The 27,402-nt window shown below is 37.2% G+C and overlaps 1 protein-coding gene across 2 annotated transcripts in view; it reads left to right on the top strand.

Moving 5' to 3' along the window:
* Window positions 1-27,402, top strand: part of CNTNAP2 (contactin associated protein like 2) — a 1,044,217-nt gene that overhangs the window by 964,234 nt on the left and 52,581 nt on the right. For both annotated transcript variants that reach the window (XM_027675789.1, XM_027675790.1), the window contains 3 exons: window positions 6,477-6,722; window positions 8,088-8,221; window positions 20,569-20,662. In XM_027675789.1, coding sequence (XP_027531590.1) covers window positions 6,477-6,722; window positions 8,088-8,221; window positions 20,569-20,662 — 474 coding nt within the window. The remainder of the gene's footprint in view (window positions 1-6,476; window positions 6,723-8,087; window positions 8,222-20,568; window positions 20,663-27,402) is intronic.

Here is a 27,402-nt window from a genome sequence, read left to right as displayed (position 1 = left end):
CATGTGCAATATTTATGCACCTCTATGCTATTGAAGTAGTTTTGGCACCTCTCAAGATGATAGGGTATTTATCCTTACAATAGCTCCGTGATGTGAGGTGTTTTTATTATGATAATGCAGAAGGTGAACCAGATGATAGAAGCAAGGATTTGTTCACATTTAAAGTAAGTGGTACAGGAAGGAATTGAAGTCAGATCTCACCTGTCACTGCTGTTACTCTGAATACGGTGCAATTATCAAATGACAGTCTCTAATATTTCTCAAATGGCTCTTGCAAAGATGAAAGTTTTTCTCTGAGGTTACCTAAAGAGCACCTCCATAGACTCCTTGGCAGAAAATCTTGAAACCTGGTCTGTTGTATATTTGACATCACATTTTTCTTCATCCATCCCATTTTATTTGCTTTTTTTTCCCAAACCATTATGGCTATTTCCACTAGAAATTGAGCTAGTTTTTCATTTAGATTCAGCAGACAATACATGGCACCAGTTGCCATTCCCTTACTCTGAGTCTGCTGTCCCAGACATCAGTTCAAATGGCTGTAAGTATAGAAAGATTTATAGTACTTTCAAATCAGAGCAGAATGAAATGCAGCTGCAACTTTCCTGACATTTTTAGGCTTTCCTTGGCATGCACACTTTTGTTCAGGTATAGCAGATAGAATAAAAGATATCTGCTTTACAGATCTATTGCAAAAGAAGGTTCAGAGCTCAGCCTTGCTTAGATATATTAAACTGCTTCCTGGCAGAATCTACCTGTTGGCATTGACTAGGCAGGCTTGAAGGTGTAATGAATCGGGTGGTTTAATCCCATCTTTAGTGGCACTTATTCTGTTCTACCAAAGGTAGCGGGAAACTTTACGTTGATTTGTGATCAGGTCCCATAGTTTCACTGGTGCATATTATTCTACTTATCCCCCAATTCTGATAGACATTTGTTCAAGAAAGCTTTTTTTTATACTGAGTACTGATGTATTCATATAGAAGAAATAAATCCTCACTAGGTTTGTATTCTATTAATGTCAACAAGCAATTGCTGTACTTTTGTATTTTAGTCCACATATGGAAAGTTCAAACATGCATCACAAATTATAAGAGTAATGTCAGCCAGAATATTAGACTCCAGGATGTAGAACTATACATTTAAATCCCAATTCTTGGCTTCACAAACTAAATACTATGTAGGTAGAATAAAACACTGAGTGAGCTAACCAGGTACATGGCAAGCATTATCACCTTCAGAGCACTCAAATTCTCTCCCAGTTCAACAGCTTTGAGATTCTGACCCTTTACTGATGCCCTATGGCCAGGATGTGTCTCAGTGAACAAGTCTTAATCTTTGTGACCACAGTCTGGAAGTAGCAACAATTTTAGGTGCTTTCTAGCACATTTTTAGCCACAAGATGAACAAGCAAGCTCTGGTTAATATATATTCAATATTCATAACTATATGAGAAATCAAAAAAGAAAGGAAATTATGCATCAAGAAAGGATTTATTCAGCTGTCTACGCTGTCTAAAGAATCTCTGTACAAGCACTGAGTGTTAGAAACCTCTCCAATGACTGTCCTTGCTTAGGATTTTGAAAAAGCTGCTTTTTACATATGGAACATCGTGCAGGGAAGCCATACCAATGAGGACTAGCAAGCAATATCACAGAGTAATAGTTTTAGTTTACCAAATCTGAACAAGGCCAAGAAGGCATTTACGGCCTCCAGATAGGATATGTTTACAGCTGTAAGAAGTCATTTCAGTCAGCTTTGTGAAACACAAAGGAGAGAACCTTTTTCTGGTGCCAGTTCTCGTGTCTTTGCCAGGTTTCATAGTTGTCAGGATTTTGTCTCCAGCTTCTATAAGACAGGTATGCGCTCACTAATAAGGTTACTTTGTAGACTCAGCCTCAAAAAAAAACAAACAGAGTAATGCCATAGGAGTAACCAGCATTACTTTCTCCTTGGTCCCAAGCTAAAAGGTGACAGAAGTCCAGTCCAGTTTACGTCGAAAAATAAGAGATGGCAGTTGGGAGTCAATGACAGCTGTCCTACTGCAGATGGGAGATTCCACTTCTTACGCTGCCACTCTTTAAAAGCTCCTGTGTTGAAACTGGGCTTTTTTTGGGAGGTGGCACTTTTTTTTTTTTTCTGATAGCTCCACAGATCTGCTTCTTTATTTATTAAGAGTAATGTCTGGTACTTGATTCATGACAATCCCTATTAACATTCCTGTTCCAAATATCAACACAGAGCAAATTCAATTCCTGTAAAGCCTGATGAGTTCTGTATCTCTTATATATGTGCTCCCAGGTAGAAAATTTTGGTCGAGCTGTGTTCAACCATACATGTGCCATGCTGACAGTGCTTTTCACTGGTGAGAAAAAGGTAATGGAGAAAGAAGACGAGTGTCTGACTGTATGGCTAACAGAATCATTATAACTACCTTAGAATAGAAGAACCAACACTGACATTTCACTGATGTTAAACCAGCAGCAAAGTAGAATTATGTTCCTACAGCACTGGCCCAGAAATGTCATGAGACAGTGCAAGTTTTGTAAGAGAAATAGGGGGTTTTGTTGCTATTTGTTTTTTTCCTCCAGTCTTTCAATACTCCTGATACCAGACAGAATGAGAGAGTACAAAAATAAAAGTAGCTGTGTGGGGAGAGGGAGACTGGGGAGATGACCAAATCATCATAACCTTCAGAATAAGTTCGTGAGTTCTGAGTACATGTACATTTTATGGGGCAGATTGGGATCAGTTTTCACTTCATCCTTTTTCAAATTGAAGTTGGACAGTTTTGTACGAGACATGCAGTTCATTCTGGGGACATGCACTGTGCTTCATAAAATTGTTTCTAATGATCCACAATTCCTGTTCTGGGTTCCTCTACAGAGCAAGCCCAAAGTTTTCATATTTGCCAAGTCTGTCAAGAGAGGATGACTCCACTGAATATTGGTGTAGAAATAGGTACTACTTTCTGAAGAAAACTGATCTGTTACCACCACATTCTGCCTTGAAAGGGCAGTTTGCAGAGCAACCCTTCACTACACCTTATGCCTGATGTCCCATAGCATTTGAAATATTACAGAAGAAAACAAGAGTTGTTCATGGAAACCTCCCCCACATTTCAGCAGCAGGGTTTGTGCTGCATTTGACCCTCTTTAATCATGCAGCTTGAATGGTTTTCTGGATTGAGGACTTTGATGTTCCATCTAGCAGAACTTCAGGAAGATAATACACTTGTGACCTCCAAGTGGGTAGTTGCTTCATTGGTCAGCACTCAGCATTTCCAAGTCATCATACAACTGCATTCAACATAGAGAAAATTATCTTTTAACTATTTCTAGTATTTCCTAACCCTTTAAACAACCTGCTCCTGTCAGCTCCTGAGTACTTTGGAGCACTGATGCAAGGACTTCAGCTTCTTTCAGTAAAGAGCATAATCACATGCATCAACCTCTTTGATGAGCTGGAACTTGGGGGGATTCAACGTCTTCCTGTTTAGAGCCCAACACACTCACACAGCCAAAGTGAACCTTCCTCTTATCCTTCCGTTTGAAAGAGGTGGTGTGCATGTGAGGAGAATTTCATGGCTCGTTACAATACCCTGTATGCCTGTAATAATACAACTACAATGAAAACTACTTTCTCAGCACAAATCAAGTTAAACATACAGAACATTTTTGCTCTGTCGTGAAACCCTTTTAGAAAAAAAAGTCATAGAATAGAGTATTCTGAGTTGGAAGGATCATAGAATCCAACTCACAGAATCACAGAATATTCTGAATACAATTTCAGAGAGCACCATTTACTTAAAGTTTTTTTGTAGTAATGAACATTTAAAGTAGCAATTTATAAAATTTAGAGCTCTGGAAAAATGCGCTGCACAGTTTCCAGTTCAGCCCCAGAGCAGTGCTGAGGTCAGGACTGAAGGTCCCAGTATTCCCAGAGCGAGAGGCCCTGTGCAAGCATAGTGTCAGGCAATACCAAAGATTGCTCCTAAAATAAAAAGCATGACAAACAGTAAACAGGATGGAGGCAAATATAATTTTGTATCAGTGTGCCTCCCTAGGGGCTGTGGTCCCCCCCCCAGCAGTGGCAGCGTCAAACAGCCAGGAGCTGGCAATGGCCAGCAGCTCTGCCAGTGCCGTGGCCATATGAGTGATACAGCATCTGCCTGAGAAGCAACTTGCATGAGCTAGAAGCAGAGGTTAAAGAAGAATAAATTACCGGTCCCAGGGATATTTTTAAGTGAGTCTTTCACATATCTGGAACTACAGTGTATACTGCTTTAGATTTTTGCGTGCTTATCTTCAATGCACTGTCAAATGGCAGAGGGCATCACAATTCAGGGAACTTCTTTTCAGGATAGGACTTTTCACTTTAATCTAGGAGTACTTAAGTTCAGTCTACTGTAAAATATAGTTTTTAAATGGAATTGCCTCTTCCATAACTTTTCCAGAGTGATTTAAGTTTTCTCCTATAAAATTGAGGTTATAAATCTATCAGAATGATCAAATTATTTATAGCACTTTGGGACCACAACTTGACTTCATGTTTCATACATCTATATGGTGACAGTGGCTATGATATTTTGAGTTTTGGAGAATTTTTATGTGGTAACAGGAAAACCTAAAGCTTCTCTAGCACTAAATTTACCAAAATTCTTGAAAAAATCATCAGTAAAGTCCATTATACTTTTACCTGTCTTCTTACCTTTTCTCTGCTCAATCACTGAATAAATTCTGCAGGCTCTTTCCTAACTTGTTCTGTGTCACTGCAGAGCTTGGAAAATGAGCATCTTCTTTCATATACTTTTAGATAAAGCTTTTGCTTAGAATTGTGTGAAGACTCAAAATGCTAAAATGGAATAAAAATAAATTTCTTTTTAGATGGATGATTTTGTACCAATCTGTGGCAAATTGCATCCTGTAAGAAGGTAGTAAACAATGGAAGACTTTTTGTTTAAAGACTGTTCATGTCTTTAAGCATATCTTATAACCACTTTGAATACAGTACTTACATATTATGATTATAATATTTATTCATAATTATTTAATCTCTTATAAAATGTTCATGAACACATCTTCTTAATCAAGTTCACATATAATTTTAAAATTTCCTTTAATGTTGTTGTCCCAGACAGCAAAGCCAATCCAGGACCACGATGTCAGTAAATGAATTACTACTATAGGAAGTCAGTCAACCAATCCCCAGTGTAGGTTATACACTACCAATGCTAGACCATTAAGCAGTAATTTCCATAGGAGGCTGTCAAAATCAGCCACCACTGTAAGAACATTAACCTTGAATTATGCTTTTAATGTTAAGAAATAGGTAGGACTGCATTGCTGAGAAGCAATATCAATGCTTTTTCAGCTGAAAGTATTAATTCTGCCAAAAGTAGTTTTATTTTCTGTATAGAGTGTTGAGAGACCCCTGGTGGCCTAGTGGTTAGCATGCAGGACTTTCACTGCTGCGACCACGGGTTCGAGTCCCCGGTCTCCTGGCCTGATGGAGGTCGTTAGCCCTGTGTGGCCATCCATCTATGAGAAGGACACTCTAAACAAACCTACGTTCTGAGGACCTCACTGCCATTGTCCAAGCTTGCTTGGCCCCGGCAGATGAACCTTAGGATTAAAGGGTGGGCTCAGTTCAGCGCAGGCTGTGTCTCACCTAAAAAATCCATTGCACAGGCTGGAAAGGTAAAAAGACCTTTCCCCAAATCTTCGTTCGCGAAGATGGGCCATTATTATAGAGTGTTGAAACATCACATCTTGTCTCATATTGGTTTGAAAACTTTGCCTGGGTAGCACCTCTTCGGATCTACAGATCAGGTGTCTCTTGTCTTGTTCCCCACTGAGTCAAGCTCCCTAGTTAATTTTATCTCCCATAAGGGCATCCCGATTATGCAGTTCTCGTGAAGGATTGTGCTAGTGGTGAATAACTTTCTACTATTGTGTCCAATCCTATTTCAAATCTTTCAAGTTCTGGAACTGTCATCATTCCTTTGTGACGTTGTTCCAAATCCGCTCAAATTTGCTCATCAGTACTGCTGGTTTTCCTTTTCCTTGGCAGTTGTTTTCTTACTGTGCCCCTAAAATCACTCTTCCTTGTGTCTCCTTCTTTGGAGCATTATCTACTGCAAGATTTTAATGAGAATAAATTTAAAGCATAATTCTACTTGTCTGTAGTATTGATATGAGATGTAGGCATGGGGCACCTGTGTACCCCAAAGGAAATCTTTCCTTTGCTCTATGAATCCAGGTATCCACCAATAAAATGGAGATTGTTTTTTTCACTCTCACAAGGAAATAGTGACCCTATTCACCTAAATGTTGGCAGAGTGATTAAATAGTGCAGCAGTAAAAGCATGCACAGATTAGTACTGATCAAGTCAGTAGTAATATGTTTCATCCTAAAGGTGTCAACACATTTAATTTCTCTCCTTTTTTCCTCTTCCTTTTTCTGTTCTGTTCAAGATGTTGGAGCATTTTTTGAAGAAGGAATGTGGCTTCGTTATAACTTCCACTCCCCAGGAACTAGCATGAAGGATTTAGTTAGCCGAACACTTTTGAGTTCTACAGATCCTGAGATCACAGCACCTGACCTCAACTTGAATAAAGAAGAGCTCAGCTTCAGCTTCAGTACCACCAAGTCCCCTTGTGTCTTATTGTACATCAGCTCCTATACCCAGGACTTCATGGCTGTGCTTGTGAAGCCAACTGGTAAGCAACTGCTCCGGGCTCTCTCCATTGCACAGTTGATAATACCAGGCTGACATTCAGCTGAAGCTCTGAACTAGTGTCTCTTCACCCTTGTCATGAAAAAATAAAGCACTTACAAATCTGAACCTGTATCCTGCTTGTTCTGGATTTTGCCACAGAGCAGCATTATGATGGGAACAAGTAGACATCCATATGAAGGCAACCAAATAGTTGAATTCATGGCAATATCACTAGTGGTCATTGAAAAGGGTCATGTACTGTCCTTCTGAAAATCTGGGTACTCACTGAGGTGGCTGAAATATGGATGTAGCATAGCATATAATGTCCTAAATGCTTTGGTGATGGTTGAGGGTTAGATGTGGACCATTTGCTGCTACAGTATTAAAACTATGTATAAACTGAATATACTTCAATTCCAAATAGTGCCTTAGTGCCCCATGAAAATCATAATTAGTGTGATTTTACTACTGTTCTCTTTTATGGGATAATATGAGTATTTCACATGCCACTCATATTTTTCCTTTCATGGGGAAGAAAGAAGGTGCATGAGAGAAATCCAACATCAGACAACTTAACTATAGTTATAAAGGTCTAGGGCTGCTCTTTTGGGCCAGAATATTTCCATTTTTCATCTATAATGGGATCTGCCTTTCCCTTTTCAAACATTCTTCCTTTTAATCAAATATTAAAATGTGTTATGAAGAGCAGACACTTCACTTTTGTTTAGAAAAGAAAAATCTGTCTGGCAGTATGTCGTGCATATCAATTAACCACTTTTGACTATATTTTTCTAACAGTATAACATGACATTTTCGTTTCACCATATATTATTAAATTTCCATAAAAGTCCAGACGGTCACCCATCAACAAGAATTAAATGACAGAGGAAGATAGTCCCTTGTGTAGATTTTGTGTCAGTGTTAATTTGTTGTAATTTTGCCTTTATTCAATGCATTTCAATGGTTTATTCTTTAGAAAATGTTATGCTTTTTATAATTTCAAAGAATTTTACTGCAGCAAGTATAATCTCAACAATAAAGTGCTGCTTGATGAGCTTAATTTTGTACCAATTGTCTATATTGTTCAAGGCATAGCTGTGATTTGTTTGGTTTGCAGTCTGGAGTGTTTACAAACACTTTGGTTTGGAGATGCTGGTCATTGTCACACTCCTGGGTTATAAACTAGAGGCAGTTTCAGCCCAATCACTTTATAATCTCAAACACCAGCTCTTCTCTCACTGCAGAGGTCAGCTAAGAGAGCAATTAAGCATGAAATGATAACTCTATGTGAAAATAAAGAGGGGAAATAACTGCTGAATAAAGATCAAAATACCTGAGGGTGCTTTTCATGTTTTTCTTTCGCTAGGGAATCTGCAGATTCGGTACAGCCTCGGAGGCACCAAAGAGCCATATAACATTGATATTGACCACAGAAACATGGCTAATGGACAGCCCCACACTGTCAACATCACGCGGAATGGACGGGACATCGTACTGCAAGTAAGTTGCAGGTTGTTTGGTTCCATTACTTGTAATTCATAGCATTTTGTCTCTTGGTGGTCTCCATTACTCTGAAAAGACTAGTGCAATTTAGAAAATAAAAAGTGCAGTAGATGGGATTCTACTTGCAGATCACACTTCTAGGAGTTAACAAAAGCTATTCTTTCCCTCTGTTGCATCGTCATGTTGTTCTGAATTCCTCATTTTAATGTGACGACAGCTGGGCTAATACAGGTGTCACTGTAGATGCTCAAGGGCATCAGAAACATCTGAGCTGATAGATAACATGGGACTTGGGACAAACCTGTACCTTTCTGGAGCAGCAGCTGGAAGCCAGGAGGGATATCCTACAGCATCTTAAATGGCAGTGGAGCCTGATGCAACTAAATATCATTCCATAAGTCCTGAGTCTGCATATGAGAATGTCTTTAAATTTAAATTTACCCTGCAGTCCAATGAAATTGCAAGAGCTGTTCTGCAAAGATGAGCAGATGCTTAAGTGTTTGTGTGACAGGAGTCTGGGACAGAGAGTATTATTGAAGACACATAGCTCTTGCTTATTTAGGTTTTGGTGCACCACAGGTAGGAACTTCATCTCTCCATATCTCAGTTTACAAATCTTTGAGATAGTATAATACTAAATAAATAGCTGAGGGGAGCGGTGCAAGAAGCAATCAATGTTTCCAGGCAGCTTCCTCTGTGTGGCCATTACAGAACTCTGTTTTCATTCCCTGCTTGTCACATCTGCAAACATGGAGATTGCAAGCAGTTTTGTTGTCAGGAGAGTCAGGTGGATGGGATAGATTAATTCGGATTTGTTACTCATAAGAAGCAAACCAAAACCAATAACAAATTAAATATAAAAAGGGGAAGCCTCCTTGGGAGACAAGCCAAAAGTTGAAGAAGAGTAGCCATCACAGTATTATCCACCTAGAGATTAAAATAAATCCCTGACAGTTATTGTTTCAAGGTATGAAAAGGAAACTTTTCGGTTTATTACAATGTCATTTGACTGAGGCTCTCGCTACTCGGAATAACACTGAATGCATTGAAATAGAATTGTCACAAAATTATTCACAAAATGCCAAATAACCTAAAAAAAATGTAGATGATACATCCAAACTCACTTCAGGTTTTTTGAGGTTTGGAGGGGTATATATTGATGTATGTGTCTCTCTTGCATGCTATTGCATGTTTTTATTTCACAGCTAAATAGAAGCTAAAGAAGAACTACAATTAGGTTCCCCTCTGGTGTTAAATGTTTCTATTTCCAGGAAGTATGGTATGTTTCCTATGGAGTCATCGCTGTCTGATTTAGGCAGCTGTAAAACTAAATAAATTACTTTTTGAAGGGATCAGATGAGGTACCTTGTCCAGTTAGAAAATATGTACACAGTTAAATGTGCCAACCTTGTATCAACTCACCTACATTTGGTTCCCAACAATTTTTTTCCCAGTGTTTTGTGAGACTATTACCTATCTAGGGCTTTGAAGAGTTAGAAATATTTTGGTTAGTCTTGCTCTGCTGGGATAAAAATTTTTTAATCTATTTAGTGTGTATAAAACACAGCTTATTTATGTAAACAGAAAGCAGATACATTTGAGGCTTATTAAATGAGATGATCTACCTGATGCACATGCAAGAATAGGGGAAGAAGTGACCCATACAAAGCAAATCCAGAAATCCTACCATTACTGTATCCTGAAAGAGAAAATTTCTGTCAAGTTTTGTTTATTCTTCATAAGCTGATTTTTTTACTTAACAGGTTACATTCTTTAAAGGAGAGAATTTATATGAACAGAAATGGACCTGTCAAGCAGATTGTTCACTTGAAAATTAGACCTGTTTTTAGATAGAAACTCTTCATGGTGTCTAAAAATACAAAAGATATAAATAGAGTTTTTCTCAGTATCCAGAGGACAAATCATAAAATATGAGTTTTCTCTTGCAGATCTGAGCAAGAAACATTTGAGCAGACTTTTATTTCCTGCTAAATCTTTCCCCAACCTGATGAGCAGCTGGTTTGCTTGTTTTTAAAGAAGACAGCTTGCTCGCCAGGTGGTTGCTCACACTTCCACATCTCTACATGGCATAAAAGTGTCACAAGGAGGATTTATTTCTCATCAAAGCTTCAATTCAAGAGTACTCAGTATTTCTGAGATCTTAACAATGAGTTCATACTTAGAATACCTGTCTTTCTAACTTACTGTAATAACCCTGTAGTGCCAGAGAGATTTAAAAAATCTGAAGACAGGCAATAAATTGCTATCATGTGAACTGTGTGAAGTAGAGTTGTATCATGATTCTCAGGAGTTTCACTTGTGTATCAATACAGAAAGAGACTCATTAATGAGACCTCATCTGATGCTGGCAGACAGGAGACCAGTGATTACTTAGACAAAATCATAATTTGACTAGGGCTTTGAAATGAACATATCCACAATATTGTATGTCCATAAGGTCACGAACAAGTACAAGAATATTTACTGTGAATGGTTTTTATTGTCATTACATCCCTAACATACCACAACAGTCAGGACTAAAGATAGTAGAAAAAACTTTGTCAAATGGCTTTTATATTTCAATTTTATACATTCACTGACTATAGACAAATCAATTATTAGTCCTACATTAAATAACAAGTTCTCATTTATGATGATATTCTGATAAGATTAAGGATATACATCTGATTTAGGTGTCAGGAAAACCAAATTACGTAAATTCAGGGACAAAGATATGCTTATTTTCTGTTGTTTCTGTGAGGTGGACAAAATCAGTATTTGCTATTAACAATTCCTATCCCTTGCCTCTAGTAAAATACTAGATACTAGTAACCATGGCACACCTCCAAGGCTGCGTTAGTTCACCTGTGGCAAGAAAAAGCCCAGACTGACAGATGGGGAATGCATCATTCCAGTAAATTACATTTCAGGGGCTGAGCTTTAGGTTATGGAGGGCAAGTTTTACTTTGTTTGACTTCATTAAAAGGTTTCATGCTTCAGCAGGGTATTTTCCATATCATAAAAACCAGATCACTCTTTAGCAAGTGTTCATGGGTGATTAACACTATTCACACACCAGTAAAATCTTCCTTTAAGAAAGCTAAGGACAAAGGCTCCCTAGCAGAAGTTCTGATCCAAAGCCCGTTGAAGTAATTGAAAGGCCTTCCATTGACTCCAGTGGTCTTTAAATTGTACCTTAAAGAACTGTGATAGTTGCATCCCTAGTGCAAGGTTCATACCTTCTGCTTCTCTGCACGTCCCCAAAGTAAAATCAGAGTGGAATCTGGATCAGAGACTTTTCTGTTCTGTTGCACACAGCTAGATCAGCCTGTTACAAAACAAACAAACAAACAAACAAACAACCACAACTCCTCTACCCCCCAAAAAAACCCATATACAATGTCCTTTAATTTTCAGTGGAATAAAGCTCATAGTCAACAGAGAGACTGGGCCTCTCAGCTTCCGCACTTTTACATTCTAAACAGGTCTCCAGTTCTCCATCTCTGCTTTAAAGTAATTTCTAGTAATGGGTTATGAGTCACAGTTTATAATGCCTTCTTTTTTCCTGAAAAGGATTATATCTCAGTGACTTCTTCAGGACTCTGGTGTCACAAACCCAGCTGTATACTTTCAGGACAACTATCAGCAGCCATTGCACATCTGCTCATAAGACCACACAGAAGGACAGCTGACAGTTCTCTCTTTCAGGCTTGGACAATATGTCCAACTGTGGCAAAGAAGCTACACACAACAATGTTCTTTTCTGACTCTACTCAAAGTGAGCTTAATTATGAGGCTTTATGGAAATCTTGACCTGAACTCAGCTGTTCATAAGGTTGAGAATAATCTAGAAAATGTATTTGTACAGATCTCCATTTTCCAGCTTCAACAGAGGCAAGCAGCAGAAACCCATCTTTGTGAAAAATGATCAATGAAATATTTGACCCTTACCCAAAGGAAATCAAGAATAAACAGAATGTTTATTCTGTCCTTTCTCTCATTTCCATTTTGAACTCTGCACAACTTGAAAAGACGTAACAATTGCAAACTCCTGGATGCTTTAAAAATGTAAAACATACAAAGTTAATTCAAAACTAACCTGAAGTAGAAAATAAAATGGTAAACATAATAGCTATAAAATAAAATGAGTGAAGTGGAGCGAAGCAGTCTGCATATAATCCCCATCTTAAATGCCATGAATATATCAAAGATTTTTATAATTGTAGATTAAATGTTGGTCTCATTAAAGGGAGTGGGGACTTTCTTATAGACTTCAGTGAGGCTATAATTTCATCTCCTATCATTATTGGTGCTGTAGAATCATGCCTAACTATCATGATTCCTATATTTTGAAGCCCCAACAGAATATGAGCACTGTTTGAGCTCTTGCTTAACTGAGACCATAAAAAATCACCAAATTATTTTCTGCAGCTAACCCAAAAAGTAATCATAGCAGTATAACACATTTTATGTAGCTTTAAAGACTTCAAATGATAGAAAATTTACCATATCCTTTGGCCACATCTTCCAGTGGTACTTAAGCCAGTGCTTAAGTGCCATTCCTGTAAATAATTTACACCTAATTTACAGTTTGAATTCTGCAGACTTCAACACTTAACTCTGTGTCTATGCTTGATAGATGAAAGAAGTGTTTAGTGTCAGGTGTCACTCCCCTTCACACTTTTTTTAGAGATGCTGATTAAAATATCTTTTCATCTTGTCTGCAAGAAGCTAAATAAATTGAACTATTTTAGTATACCATCAGATGTCTATAGTTTTTGAGCCATAAAACAATTTTTTAAATCTTCTCTGAAAACTCCCCCTTTGAATCACATTTTGAAAACATTTACCCTTGGTAATGGTTGTTATGCCAAAATAATGTAGAAATACCATCTTTATTTATTTCCTTCATTTTCTGGGAAACCTACTGCCTCATCGTTCTTTGGGCAGTGCTGTATATTGTCTAGACACCTGCTTAATTTGAAGACTGGTTTAACCAACATTTCACTGGTAGGGAATGGGTAAGTTCCGCTCATGATTTGGAAAGAAGCAGTCAGACAGTATTTACAAATTCCGCAGCAGCTGTCATGAATAAAACATGTTTTAAATATCCAGGACCTAACCACAGGTAAAACATGTAAACCATAGTTGATATCAATGCAACAGTAACCTTCTACTTTTTTTCTCGTAACCAGGCAATTCAATTATATTAAAAGCATAATTAATGAATTTCCAAGCAGGTTTTTCTTTAAAGAAAAAAAAATCATTTGTTCTATTATTAGTAAAGCTCTTCCTGCTGAAATGAATTATTTAAAATCCCTGGAGATACATCTTTCCACTATGTATTGCCATCCTGTAGCGGCAATGTATTAATCAAAATACTCATGTAAGGGAAAGACAAGCTCAGACCACTTTCTAGAGCAGAACCATACATTAGATCTGCATGCTTAATGCATTAGCACTCAGTTTCCCTACAACTGCTAAGCTCTTTTCTCAATCAGAAGTCACAAAAAAGTGGGTTTTACTCAGGTTTGAAAATATAGGTTTTTTTCACAAATAGGTGACAAAGCATAAAAAGTTATCAATATGAGAACCTTTGAAAATAAAATAAACCTTATAATGATATAGTATATAATTCCCATACCCCTAAGCACCATCTGTTTTCTAATATATAAAGAATTACAGGTTTTAAACTTTCACTGAGTTTACTCAACTTCTTTATTTTACAGTGCAACTTACAATCTTTCAGGTAAACAGAGCAGCTACGGGTAGACAGGAAGCTCATAAATAAATGCTTCCCTTTTGTGCGTATTAGAGTTGGTTAGTGGCATCTGCCAAGATAAGTCAGCACATCCCCATTGAATCTCGGCTAGCTAAAAGTCAGACAAAATCTTTTCATAAGGAGAAGTCCTTTCACTCACCAATAAATGAGGGGGTGGAATATCCTCACCCTGAAGATCAGGACATGGAGTTAGATCTTTCTCTTACTGGCAGGTATACAGTGGGAAAAACATAATCCATAGAGCCCCATCTGGGGATAACATCTTTCCCTGTGGCTCCATGGTTGTAAAATCTGGCCTACTGCCTTTCCTGTAGATGTTGCAGAGGGGCAGGGGCAAATGCTGAAGTATATATCTTTACAGAAGTTTACACTCTCTGCATCAGTTGAGATAGTTTCAAACTTGGAGGCCTTTGGGAAAATATTCATCTTTACTTTCTGCTCTGTAAAACCACTTCATAGGAGAGGAACTCTTCGACATCCTTCTCATATCTCTTTAGCAAAGCATGTGTTGCTGGATTCAGAGGTATGTTTTAGCTTTTTTGTCCCAAACTTTGTCCATGTCTAGGCCTCATATCATGATAAGACCCAGAAGTGAAATGTCTTTCTCACCCTACACCCCACTTTCCTTGGAAATAAAGCTAAGGCCAGTCAGGTCACAAGGGAGTATGTTGCAGTCTGATAGTTCCTGAGTCTGCTTTTCAGAGTAGAGCAAGGGTCTGCAGAGCATATCAGCAGATTTATCCACCTCACAAATGTGTTACTTACATTGGCTCATGTTGAAACTATTTCCTTCTTCTATAGTGTCTTTCCAGTGATAAATGCATGTGTCTTCCTTGGCCTGTGTGATTGCTGTTTGATATCATTTTTATCGGAATTAAAGAAACAAAGAGAGAACAAAAGAACCATTAAGTATTTCCAGAGTCCAAGATGAAGCTAAAAAAGTCAAAACCTAACATGAAATAGGTGTTTTCCATTATATGGCAGCATACATTGGACAAATTAATGTCCTGTGAAAGTCATCTTTAGGTACCTGAGATAGATCTCTTTAATTTTAATAACTTGGCATTATATGACTTGCTATTGCTTCTGTTAACATTTATTGTAATTCATCTATTAAAGAGAGCAATAAAAAGTCAACAGATATGTGAAAGAAGTATCAAAGAATTGTTTCAGTTGAAGGCGGCCAGACTAAATAGTGTCCTTTTCCTTATCAGTGCTTCTGTTACATTTTGAGTTATGTATCTACATTTCCATTTATATTTTATACCAATTTTTGTATTTTTTTGAGAAAAGTAAATTATCCTTGTCATTATTTAGCAGAGCAACAGCAGCTTTCAGGTATATATACAAGCTTACTGTACATAAAGAATTCAGGTTTTAAAACAGGAAAACACCCACATTTTTTTTGTCTGTATCTTATGCTGATCACAGTTTAATTCCCCCCCCCCCCCAAAAAAAGGAGTTTATCATAAAATGGTGAAGTTGAACTGTATTTAAAGAAGAAAAACCTGGAACAGGCTAAATCAATGCATTAAACCAACAAAACAGATTTGGAGTGATTCCTAAAACAGTATTGACTATACCTCTACAGATATTTCATCTGAAGAGATCAAAGCACAATGCAAACCTTTAGTTTTGCCTTACATTATGCTGGTGAGGTATGTGCCTCCTTCTGTGTTCCACATGAGCAGTGAGGTTGCAGGTCTGTGAGAGTCTAAGGCAGTAAAAAATTCTGGGTTTATGGTCCTGCCTATTTCTCTGGATCCACTGTTCACTATGGCGTGTCCCTGCTCCAGCTCTGATTTGACCCACAGTAACCTGGGTCAAGGACCTAACCTGGCAGAAAAAGATCAGCAGAGCACTAGTGCCACGCTAAGGAAGGAGCTGAATTGCAGTAAGAGTAGCCATGATCAGCCTAAGGAACTACACAATTACCAGTCAAATCTGCTCCTTTTCTTTTGTGCTGAAAAAAATAAACAAATAAATATAATCACATTAATAAAAATATTGAAATATTGTTTGTAAGGTTTTTTCCCTAACCTTTTAGCAGGGGAATAATCATCTACATTTCACCAATAAAAAGCTGTAATATTTCCTATTTGATTTTCATAATCAACTTCGTGCTTTCTCCTACTTTGTTATCCTATTTGGGTACTTGGGAGGAGCTCCATCTAATCATCTGCCTTGTTATTATTTTCTTGGGGTCTCATGCTTAGTCTATGCGTGCATAGACTATGTTTTTGCATATATTTAACTCATATATAACTCTGTGCATTACTATAGAAATTAGCACAAAAAGCCCTTGTCCAGGACTTGGGGAGCTTTTTCAAACAAGTGATAAATCATCATAATAATGCAGAAGAGAAATACTAACATTGATCATGGTGATAACACATCCCCTTCTTTATCCTGCTATTACTGAAGTCAATAGTAAAGCTGTATTTACTTCAGATGGTATGAGATTAAGCCTTACAGCATATTATTCCATTTGATTTTGACAATACTTTTTTGTAAAATGTCTTCAGCACAAAGAAAACCCTTAACTTTTATAGCAGTGCACACACACAGACTTGGATTGAAAACGATACAGATGTAGATATATCCACAGGTTGAATATAATGTATGCATATGTGTATATATTTTTTTTCCAAGACTCCTAAGGTGATGTAGGCCTTATGTTTGCCCTTAGATTGATATGTCTGTTAATCTCAGAACTCCCATCAAGATTAGTTTTATTATCTAAGTGAAGAGTAATTTAAAAGAAATAGCATTTTATTGAACTTCTGCTTAAATCCAAGCAACTTCAGATAAAGACAGTCTGCCTTGGTGTGACATGACTTGAGAACTGAAACTGCAAGTTCCTCAGAAACTGCCACCCACTTTCATCTGTGTAACACTCAAAGCCACACTGTGTGTTTATATTAAGCTCAAACGATATTAATTAGTTTTTAAAGAAAAGTAGCTGTAATGAAAAATCTTAAATATAATTTTAAAACTGTAATTTAATACAAATTCATGGTATCAACGTCTGCGTATGCAGAGGTTCTATTTAATTTTCATTAAATAATGTAATAACTTTTTTCAAATATCACTTGACACTAGTAATTCCTTTTTTATTGTATGTCTTATATTAAAATGATAGGCTAGTATTTCATACTAAGACTGCAGGCGTCTGTTCCAGCTGCTTACACTGGAGCACCCACTGGATGGCAGTCACACACAACTTTGGAAACAATTCAGCATAGTACTTTAACTTACAGACCTGTAAAGAAACCCTGGGTTCAGTGCCTCCAGGGAAAAAAATTTCTTTTATTAAAATATACTAGTTTAGTACAAAGACAAGCAATAAAAGTGAGAGGACAGAAATTTCACTATTTCCTGGCTGTTGTCTTGTGGTGCACCATTTCATTCCAGGTGCCAGGATTAGAGAAGGGTGTAGCTCAAAGCTGGCCGTGGAAAGCAACACAGGTATCCTCCTTGGACAAGAGGGAAAAGAAATGCCAGAGCTGGCAGTGGAGCAGAACCTGGCTCTATCACTGATCACAAATGCTTGCCCCAGAAAATCAGTATAAACAGTTTTTAAACAGAGATTTATTTTAACTAGGAATCAAAACAACCTAAAACTTCAGTCATTAAACCCTGAAAATAGTCCACAGCTGAACCCATTTTGAAATCTTTCCTTGACTTCAATGAGATCTGGAAAATATATGTGAGTGGATAGATTCAATTATTCACTCACTACAAGAGATCAGTTTAAACGAATAAACCTTTGCAGTAAACTGGCTGTACCTGTTAGAGCCGGCAATGTAACACAGCATAAGTCTCCTTGTTGCAGTCTCTGATTCCCACATGTGGCAGGATCTTTTACCTCTGCACCTTGATGGAATGCTCTGCTATGGTGAAGTCCCAAGGGGAAATGAGGTCACTGGAAGAACTTTTTTTTATTTCAATCTGGCCAATATTACTACTGACTAACCCTTCCAAGATGAGGAAAATTAGGGCCTTTCCACATCCTGAATGCTAACTGAAGACAAAGCGAATTTCATTACACCACAGCTGGAAGGCTTTGAATGTGTGAATGTTCACACAGGTTCATCATTTAAATTGACTTTTCATTTTGATGTATGTCCTGCAGACACAATTAGCGTACTCGGGTAGAGGCAGTCTGTACAGTAGGCAGGGATGATTTTTTATTACTTGTTCCTAATAGTTACTTTTATGGAGTAACACTTGGACCATAGCTACAGATTTGGGATACCCACAATACGTTGGTAAGGTAAATCATAGATTGATAATTATTATTATAATTTATTCTTATTTTATCAGAATTATGATCATCTGATCAACACCACTGCTCATATTCCAACTCACAATAAAAAGAAATATTTAAACATTGCTCCAGGTTGATTTTGAAAAAGGAAGAACCTAAATGTTGATGATGCTGATAGATACCAATGTATGCGGTAGTACGCCAGATTATTTTATAAGAGTTACTTCGGCTTATTTTAAGTCATATTTATAAGAGGAAAACGTAGGAGATTAATCCTGTGTATGTATCAGAAATAATTCCACCACATGCAAAGAAATTGCATGAGGTTAACCTCTTGGCATATGAGAGGTTGGACAATCAAGGTTTTGTGGATAAGTGTTCACCAGTCTTTTCCTAATACAGCTTTCTAAAGCCTATGCCTTTCATTTAATAACCTTAAAGGTAAATACCATGACAGATATGAGCCATTTCTATTTGTTTTATGAAATAAGAAGGGAATATTTTTTTCACCTGATGTGCATGCAGTTCCCATTGACAATGGGTCTGACACTTGTAATGTTGGATCCTGGAACACATATTTCCCTTCCAGCAGGGAAGCCAATAGCAAGCACTTAACTGGAGTCAGTACTTAGTGGAATCAGCTGTGGTTAAGGTTGAGATCCATTTTGTATTTTAACTCTTTGTATTCACTTGACTACACCGTTTCAAAAATGGCTCTCTTCAATTTGAATTTATATAACTCTAACTTCAGATAAAACATGTATTTCTGCTGTTTATTAAAAATATGAGGAAAACTGTTGAAGATGTTCTGAACAAATGGAAACTTCTTAGTTTCTGAGTAAGAATATGGAACTATGTTTTTACATATATTTAGCTCAAAATAATCAGTATGAATTCTAGTTTGATCAATTAGAAATCACTTATGGATATGAAAACTTGATAGATCTCTTTTGTGATCTTCAGAGACTATATTTCCTCTCTGTCTACTATGTATATATACCTCTCTTGTAATTTTATGGGGCATTACAAGAAACAGAGGACCCCTCTTCTCCAGTTATTATAGGGTTTTGAGATTATTGCCTCTGCAAACTCATGACCCTGGGAGGCTTTCCCAGTACCTGAGCTCACAGTATTCCACAGTAGCATGGAATTCAGCCCTTCCTTCATTTCTCTGCTGCCATTCATTTACTTTTAACCATCAAACTGAGCATTTGCAGTACCACTAAAGAAAAATAGTACACAATAATAACATTTTTAAATTAGAAATATGGCAAAAAAATATGTGAAAATATTGTATGTCCTTTACTGTTACCATTTCTCCAGAACTACTTCTTGCAGTCTATTGTACCCTGCAAAGTCTTAAATCACATTTATGAGTTTCTATCCTGTTTTGTGACAAGGTAAGGCCAGAATAAAATAAACAATTGTTGTTATGTCCTATTTAAGCCTGTGTAATAAACACACGAACCTGTGAAAATAAATAAAAACAGCAAAGATAAAAATTCACCCCAATTACCTTTATGAAATACAAAGATCAAAACTCTCTTAATCTATATTAAACTATCTTAATAGCACTATTACTAAGCATAGGCAATTCATTTTATTGCTCTCTTTCTTCGCATTTTTCTGTTAAATAGCTAAAAACTAGGGGGAAATAATGCTAATGTAATGTGATTGTTGTGTCATATCAGGGACAATATGCATTTCTTATAGATTAAACTATTTAGCTAAGATGATTACTCTTGAATTTATTTTTTAGGTTTCAGTAGGTGTCATCACCATCAAATGGCACAATATTTTCAACAAGAAAATAACAAGCATGAAGTGCAAAAAAGCATGTCTTATTAATTTATGACTTTTGTGAAAGAAAAGGAGAATGCCTAACACCTGAATTAGTCTTGAATTCCCAGCTGTGTAAATCTGGAGTTAGCAGTAACATAGGTCCCAAAGGGAAATCTGTTTCTACAGAAATAGTGATTTGTTTTATTGTTGATGCTGTTGTTATTTTTAGCAATTATATTGAAGCACACAAGCAAAACTGATGTGATTCTACATCAATCAGAATTTTTAAAAAATCCAATACAGGTATTCTCTAGGCCTTGGGAACTGTGGAGATGGCAGATATGGAAGAAAGGGTATTTACTGTTGGTTTTACTTTATCAAAATGAAAGCAGAGGGTATCAGACAGAAGTGTAAGTGACAGCATAAACTCCATAAGGTAGACCTGATTCAGTAGCACTGTAATAAGCAGATCAGTTCAAAATACTCATAATTTCTTTTCTCTTTCTCCAGCTTGATCACTATCCTCCAACAAGTTACAGCCTGCCAGCCGCATCTGACATTCAGTTCAATTCCCCAAAGGCACTATTCCTAGGAAAAGTTATAGGTAAGATTTCATTTTATACCTGGGACAATGATGTGCGTCCAGTAGGACAATTGCTGGACATGTCGTTCTTGACCAGAAAGTGGTTATATTGGAGTCATACCTAAAGCAGGGGTTGTGTTCACCTGATAACATAGGCTGATGAGCACACAAATTAGTGATTGTCTGCCATGCATTGAAAAAAAATATGGGCAAAGAGACACTCGCAACACCATATTTGTGAAGTTTCATTACCCTCTCAATGTTAGGTGGAGGTAATACAAGGAAATTATTGAGACCACTGCTTCTACAAGGAGATACTGAAGTTATTTTGAATATTATCATTCCCTGTGAAGTTATAATATGCCTTGTATAATGCCTTTATCCATGCAGACAGCTTTCTTATCCCAGTGCACCCTCCTGTGGCATAACTGTCAGGTGTCAGCACTCTAGCAAAACTGCCACTCTCTCATAGTAAGGCCCACCAGTGAGGTCCTTTGGAAGTCTCTGACACCTACAACAACACTCATCTGGATGTTTTCTATCCCTTTTATGGACCTCATGGTTATTTCCCGGTGCAGCAGCTTCCTGGCCAGCTCCCCAGATGAACTCGAGGCAATACAGATGCATCTTAAACTGACTTGGGCTCATTTTTAGGCCATGCTACATACCATTGCTTAATTTTTCTGCTGCTGACATCTTACATGAATTTCAAGGGTTACTCACATCAAGAATCAATTATTCCCAACATTTACAATTTGTGAGGAGGGCTTATTCCCCCTTTTCTGAGATAAAGGGGTGTTTATGTTATTTCTTCTAAGCACTTTGTACAGAGTGGTTGCCTAAACTTCAGTGAGGGTTTAATCCAGAAAACTGTAAATTTTTCTTTGTTTAGTGGTGTAAGATATTAATGCGTGAATCCCATGCACTGATTTTTGAAGTGGAAAAGTATTTGACCACATAGCTACACTTTTGAAGATACACTTTTCCATTTGTTTTGTTTTTAAAATTTAACATGTTGAACTTCTGTGAAAGAGGAAATGAAAATCCCTCAAAATGTTTGGTCAGCAAGAGAGTCATGAACTATTTTCTGGTACTCTCCAAGTCAGTTTTGTTGATATTACAAAAGATGATGCAGTCTGGTTTTGGTCAATATCTGGAAACAGGGTGCATTCCCACCTCATCGCACTTAATTAGAGCAGTTGGACTAGAGCTGATTGTCTGACTCAGCCAGGCTCATGGCGTCTTCATACATTAATTCAAAGTGAGGAGACAGAAGACTTTATGCAGAGCCTTCAGAAGCTGAAATAACTCTGCAGGAAAGGAATGGGATTCCTGGCATAGAATACTTAATTTTTCTAATAGCATGGGATTATATTAGCACTTTGCGAATACGATTCTTTTGCTTTTTCCTCTCTGCTTATGTTACTGTCTTTGCAAACAAGACAAAGGAACAATAAGCAAAAGAACATATCAGTACCAAAGTAAGAAAGAAACACACAAAAAACACTTTTATTCTTTCTACCAAAGAAAAATTGAACTTCTCTGCAGAGAGATGAATTTCCTGATGTAAAAGTGTTGTGCAACTGACCATGTCTACTGTACAACTCTCAGAGTGATGTTGAATGAGGGAAGAACACAGTTAACACAGTTACCCAAGTGCAGCAGTTTGAAGGGCAAAGTAGACATAGAATTCTGTGTCTTTAAAGCTTCTAATTGTCCCATCATACTGACTAGGCATATTTTAGTGGCCCAGAGGGATTAAAACCAACAGAAGATCTGGATACATAGATCAAATTACAATTTCTACCTACCTGCAATTACATTCTCTAAATGGGCAATATGGGAGTAGCCTCCCATTTCACTGCTAGTCTGGCATCAGTTGCATTCACTTTCTGTTGTTCCCATACTATGTAATTCTCATTTGTCATCAAAAATGAATGAAAGGCCCTATTTTTTAAGACAGATGGGTTTTTGAAAAGCACTCTGGAACAATCTTACTAAGAAACTGATCTTCCATCTGTCTTATTTCCATTTTTATTAGTGTTATTTGCATAGGAGCAGCTTCTCCTGCCACAGATGTTCTTGCTGTGATAGATAGTTTATTTGCTGCCCATCAGAAGTGATCCCTTGGACAACACCTACCCCAATGCAACATCACTTTCTGCTCTAGGTGTTACAACAATATAGTTGATTAATAAAATGTTGCCTCATAACTGTTCATAATATTTTCTGTAAAGCAGGAGGGTCAAATCAGAAACAACAACAAAAAAGTAATTGAATTGCAGTTGCAAACAGGGAGAATTTCTTCTTCTTTAGGTTGAGGTGTTTTCTGCTTTCTTGAAATAATTTCCAAAAAATGCAGTTGTTCGCTGGCTTGGAGAACACTGATATAAAATAATTTTAACCTTCTGGGAAACTGGAGATAAAGGCATTTAGTATATAATTCTTCCTCAGGTAATGTATTATGATTTGAGGAGTGAAATAAAGCTGAAAGAGACAATGAAGGAAAAATCCTGTTTTACATGCATGTGTAGTAACAAAAATAAAGCACTAGAGAAATGAAGGATTTTATAAAAATGAATGAAAGGTAATGGTAATGTTTCAAGGAAGTTCTTTAATCTGTTATTTAGATACACTTAGGCTTTAATGGCTGATACAGACAAGGCAAGAGGGAAAAGCTGGCTATCTGGATGACCAGCTGTAAAGAGAAAAAAAACCAAAAATTGGACAACGTGACAGGAATCTACATTTTCATTTAGGCTGGAACTTGAAGCTCATTACTACAGTAGAAGAGAGAAGAGGCTTGACTTTTCCATTAAGTATAGTGGGTTTGGATGCAATACTCGGGTTTGTCTTCACATCCTTTTTGGAGACCTACACCTGTACTGTCATCGTCTGTACTTTATTACTAAAAGTGGAGTATTTCTTTGGTTGTAATATGCATTCATAAAGAATTAGCTAAGCATAATTAAACACTACTTTTGTAAAAGTATCATTCTGGTGAACAGAAATAATTTGAGAGTTTCTTAATAGGATATAGGATTGAGCACAGAAGCACCAAGATCAGACAAGAGTTGCTCTTGAGAAAGTGTCAGGGATGTAAAGGAAATGTGCTTCTTCTCTGTTTTTTATCTCCAGCAACCACTCCAAATTAAATTACATCTTTTCAGAAATACCTAAATACCCACTTGGAAACAATTGACATAATACAAGTCATCTATAACACAGGTTATCAGTTTCAGAACTGACAGCTGTCCCTGCAGCTAATCTCTGTAGGCTCCGTTTATGTCTCTGCCTCAAGCTAGTGGTCTTCAGGTACTTCCAGTTAGAGTAGCCAAAAGGGACCTTTCAGGTCTCCCTTCCTTCTTGCAAAGCAGCTGCCATCACTCTACAGCTAAAGAGAGATCCTAGGAACAACCCCAGGGCCTGGATTCTTTTCTTAAAAGGCAGCTTCCTTGATAAGTAGTGATAGAAAGTCCATTTCTGGATGTGAGTTTTTTTCCTGGTGTTAATGTAAGGATGTTTTATTGTTCCCTGACTGGAGTTTCTTTGTTTCTTTACCGGGATGTGTGGTGAAGACATAATTGGTCAGGAGACATTTCTCTGGATTCATTGTGACATTCACCACCATGCGCTGATGGAAGGTTACACCATCTTACATCTAGCCAAGTAATTAGTTTCAAATGTGCAAAGGAGAGAACATAGAAATACTGCACAAAAAGTAGGAGATAAATGACATTGCTCACATGGCTTAGGTAAAGTATAGAAATGAGAACTCCTTTTTTTTTTTTTAATGGAATCTCTCCACGAATAGCAACTGAATAGTAGGAGGCAAAAGTTCAAAATCCTTTGAATTTCCAGCAGGGAAAATGGCAATTATTCCAAGAGGTAATAATTCTTTACTCCTAGATAAGATACTTTCTTTTCTGTAGAACAAGCCTGGCAGTTTGATGCTTCAACACTTGGAGCTGAATAACAGCAATGACCTAAAAATTCACCTATTCATCTCAGTAATTCATCCTACCAAAGTCATCACACACTTTCAAAACCAGCTTCAGCGTCCATGTTTATGCACAACTCCGGAGTTTTATCGCTTGGAGGGTTTGTTTCACGCTGAAGAATGAACATTTCATCTCTTTGAGAACATTAACCATCATTGAAAAAGGGGCTTTGATAACCTTTATAAAAAAATTCTGTAAAGAACATAGTCATAGTTGGTACTCAGTTTGAGTATGCTGCTAGACATTGACATCATCTGATGGGAAATTAATGTTAATCAAATAAAACATTGTTTAGAATTAGATCTCTGATACTGTAAGGTATTTTGCTCAGCTCTCAAATTTGGATCCTAGAAAACAGTGCAGAACTGTAAATAGATCATGAATAACTTTAAAGTATTCTTCTCCTGCACATCTTTGGCATGCATCTACTACTACTTCATGATCATAATGAGGTTAACACTTCATTATATAAGTTAGCAGTGTGGCAGTCAGAGCTCCAGAGCTTGAGCTCTGCTGCCCTCCTTCATCTTACAGTGTAGGCAGACAGTCTGAGAGCAGGGTAGCTTAGCCTACTTTCACTGATAATGAGTAGAAAATAGCTGGCATGCAGAAAATTCTTCCACTAACTTACTTCAAAGTAAATGCCTGCTGCTTCATTTCTGAGCACCAGTATTAACATTCAGTACTGTAATCTCAGTGAGAATACATATTGTCAAATTAGGAGCCCTCCTCCTACAGTAGATAGCAGTTGAATACTAAAAACGTGCTTTCCCTTCCATGAGTCACATATGAGTTCTCACACAAAAATATAACATCTGGACAATTTTCCTTCTCCTGCTGCTCCTATATAATACTATCAGCCCGGTTGAAACAGCTCTGGGATTTAATATTGTCTGTCTCTGGTCTCAGATCTGTGTATCTGTCAGTAGCCCACTCTTTGAAGTGTTTCAGGTAAAGGTGGAAATGTTCCACAGCTCTTCTAGTTAAAAACCAACCAAACAAAAAGTATTTTTTTTTTTTGTTTCAGACCTTTGGTTTTTATCTGTCTGGTTTCTCTGAGAAATCCTACCTACAAGTCCCATTCAGAAAGCACCATTTCCCATCCATAAGTCTCCTGTCCAAGGGACATGATAAATACTTTGAATTCCCAGAACTTTGGAGGCAGAAATGAGAGTAGCCCAAGTGAATTTTATCTTTTGTTTGAGAACTGGAGAAGAGAAACCAAGAATATTCATTGATGCCATTTGCCTCTCAGCATACATGCTGCATCTTCTTTCCGTTTCTCAGAATATTGTGGGATTCAGCTGCTGCAGCCTTGTCCAGCTAGCAGCTCCAGAGAGGCAGAAGGTAGACCCCAGACAAACTGGACTAAATTAGATGCTATGGTAATCACAATTGTCATAAGTATAGCCAGCTCTGCTCTTCCAAAAATTAGCTGGAATCATTTCCTCCCACTGACTTTTCACTCTCAACTTCAGGTGATTCTTCCTCCCTCAGGCCCTATCTCGTACTTTTTACTGGCAACTGCCTTTTCATTTCCTGTTGCACTATTCTGTGTGAGAAGACTTCACTGATTACTAGTCTTCAAATCTTCTGTGGGCAGTCAACAACTCCAGAAGGTCAACCACCTTTTTTTTTTCTTATGGTCTTCTAGCATGCATACCGGCCTGTAACAGGATGCAGGAGTCTCCTAAATTCCTAAATTATTATGTTCTTTGCCTTATGCTTTAATATCAAAAAATTGTTTCATATAAATTGTTCTACAGGATCTTGCAGAGAAAGTTATCCCATTCCTTTAGAGTTCCTTCCAAAGTATGCATCTATTGGCTCTGGAAAAAATAAAAGAAAAAAAGGAAACAAAGAAAAAAAAGAGATTGTAAGAACATTTAATTTAGTTAGTGCCATTCTGAACCAATTATTTGCACAAGTCTTATCTGACATTTTAAACCATGTGATAACACTATTTAAAAGTAATGGAATAAATTGAAAACTTAAACTTCAGTAACTAGAGCGACCTTTTCCTAACTTCTGTATTTTGTTGAGGTGACATCTTAATTATACGATTTTTCCCTACCACAGAAAGACAGGAACTATATCACCTGTACAGTGCAATATCTAATACTAATTTATTTCAAATGCAGCTGCTTTAAAGGGTCAAAGAGAGGAACTGAACATGACGAGGACATCAATAAAACTTGCTGTTGGCCCCATAAAATTATAATGGCATAGATAGCAAAATCGAAGGGCCTAGAGCACCTTCAAGGCTTGTAAAATATATTAAAAAAAAAAAGTTGAAAGTAGAGCACCTTATAATTTTCCTCCAAGTATATTTGAAGCAAAAATAAAAAATTAGAAGTCCCCTGAGATAACAGACAGAATTGACAAAAAATTGCCTTTATTAAGCCATGGCACAAGTCTTAAAATTTTACATTATTTTACCTAACTTGGTCAACTTCTGCCCATGGCTCCAGATATAAAACATTCACAAATAATGTGAATATGCACTAATTTTTAGATCAGAAATAGCTACAGAAATATCATTCTGGCCAGATTGTTTTGGCTGAGGATGCAGATTATTTACATGCTATTCCTTGTCAGGACAGGTGAAGAAATTATGTCTAATTCAAAACTCATTCATTGTTTGACAATTGAAAAAAAAGCTCGGGTTTTATCTGACACTTGTAAAAAACAACCTGTAGCCTGACCAAAATATTGCAATTGAAACTCTCATCTTTGGTCAGATGTTTATAATCTCTCCAA

This window comes from Neopelma chrysocephalum, unplaced genomic scaffold (assembly GCF_003984885.1).
Source record: "Neopelma chrysocephalum unplaced genomic scaffold, ASM398488v2 Primary Assembly neopelma1_26, whole genome shotgun sequence".
NCBI lineage: Eukaryota > Metazoa > Chordata > Aves > Passeriformes > Pipridae > Neopelma > Neopelma chrysocephalum.
This window is presented reverse-complemented; position numbering and strand designations above follow the sequence as displayed.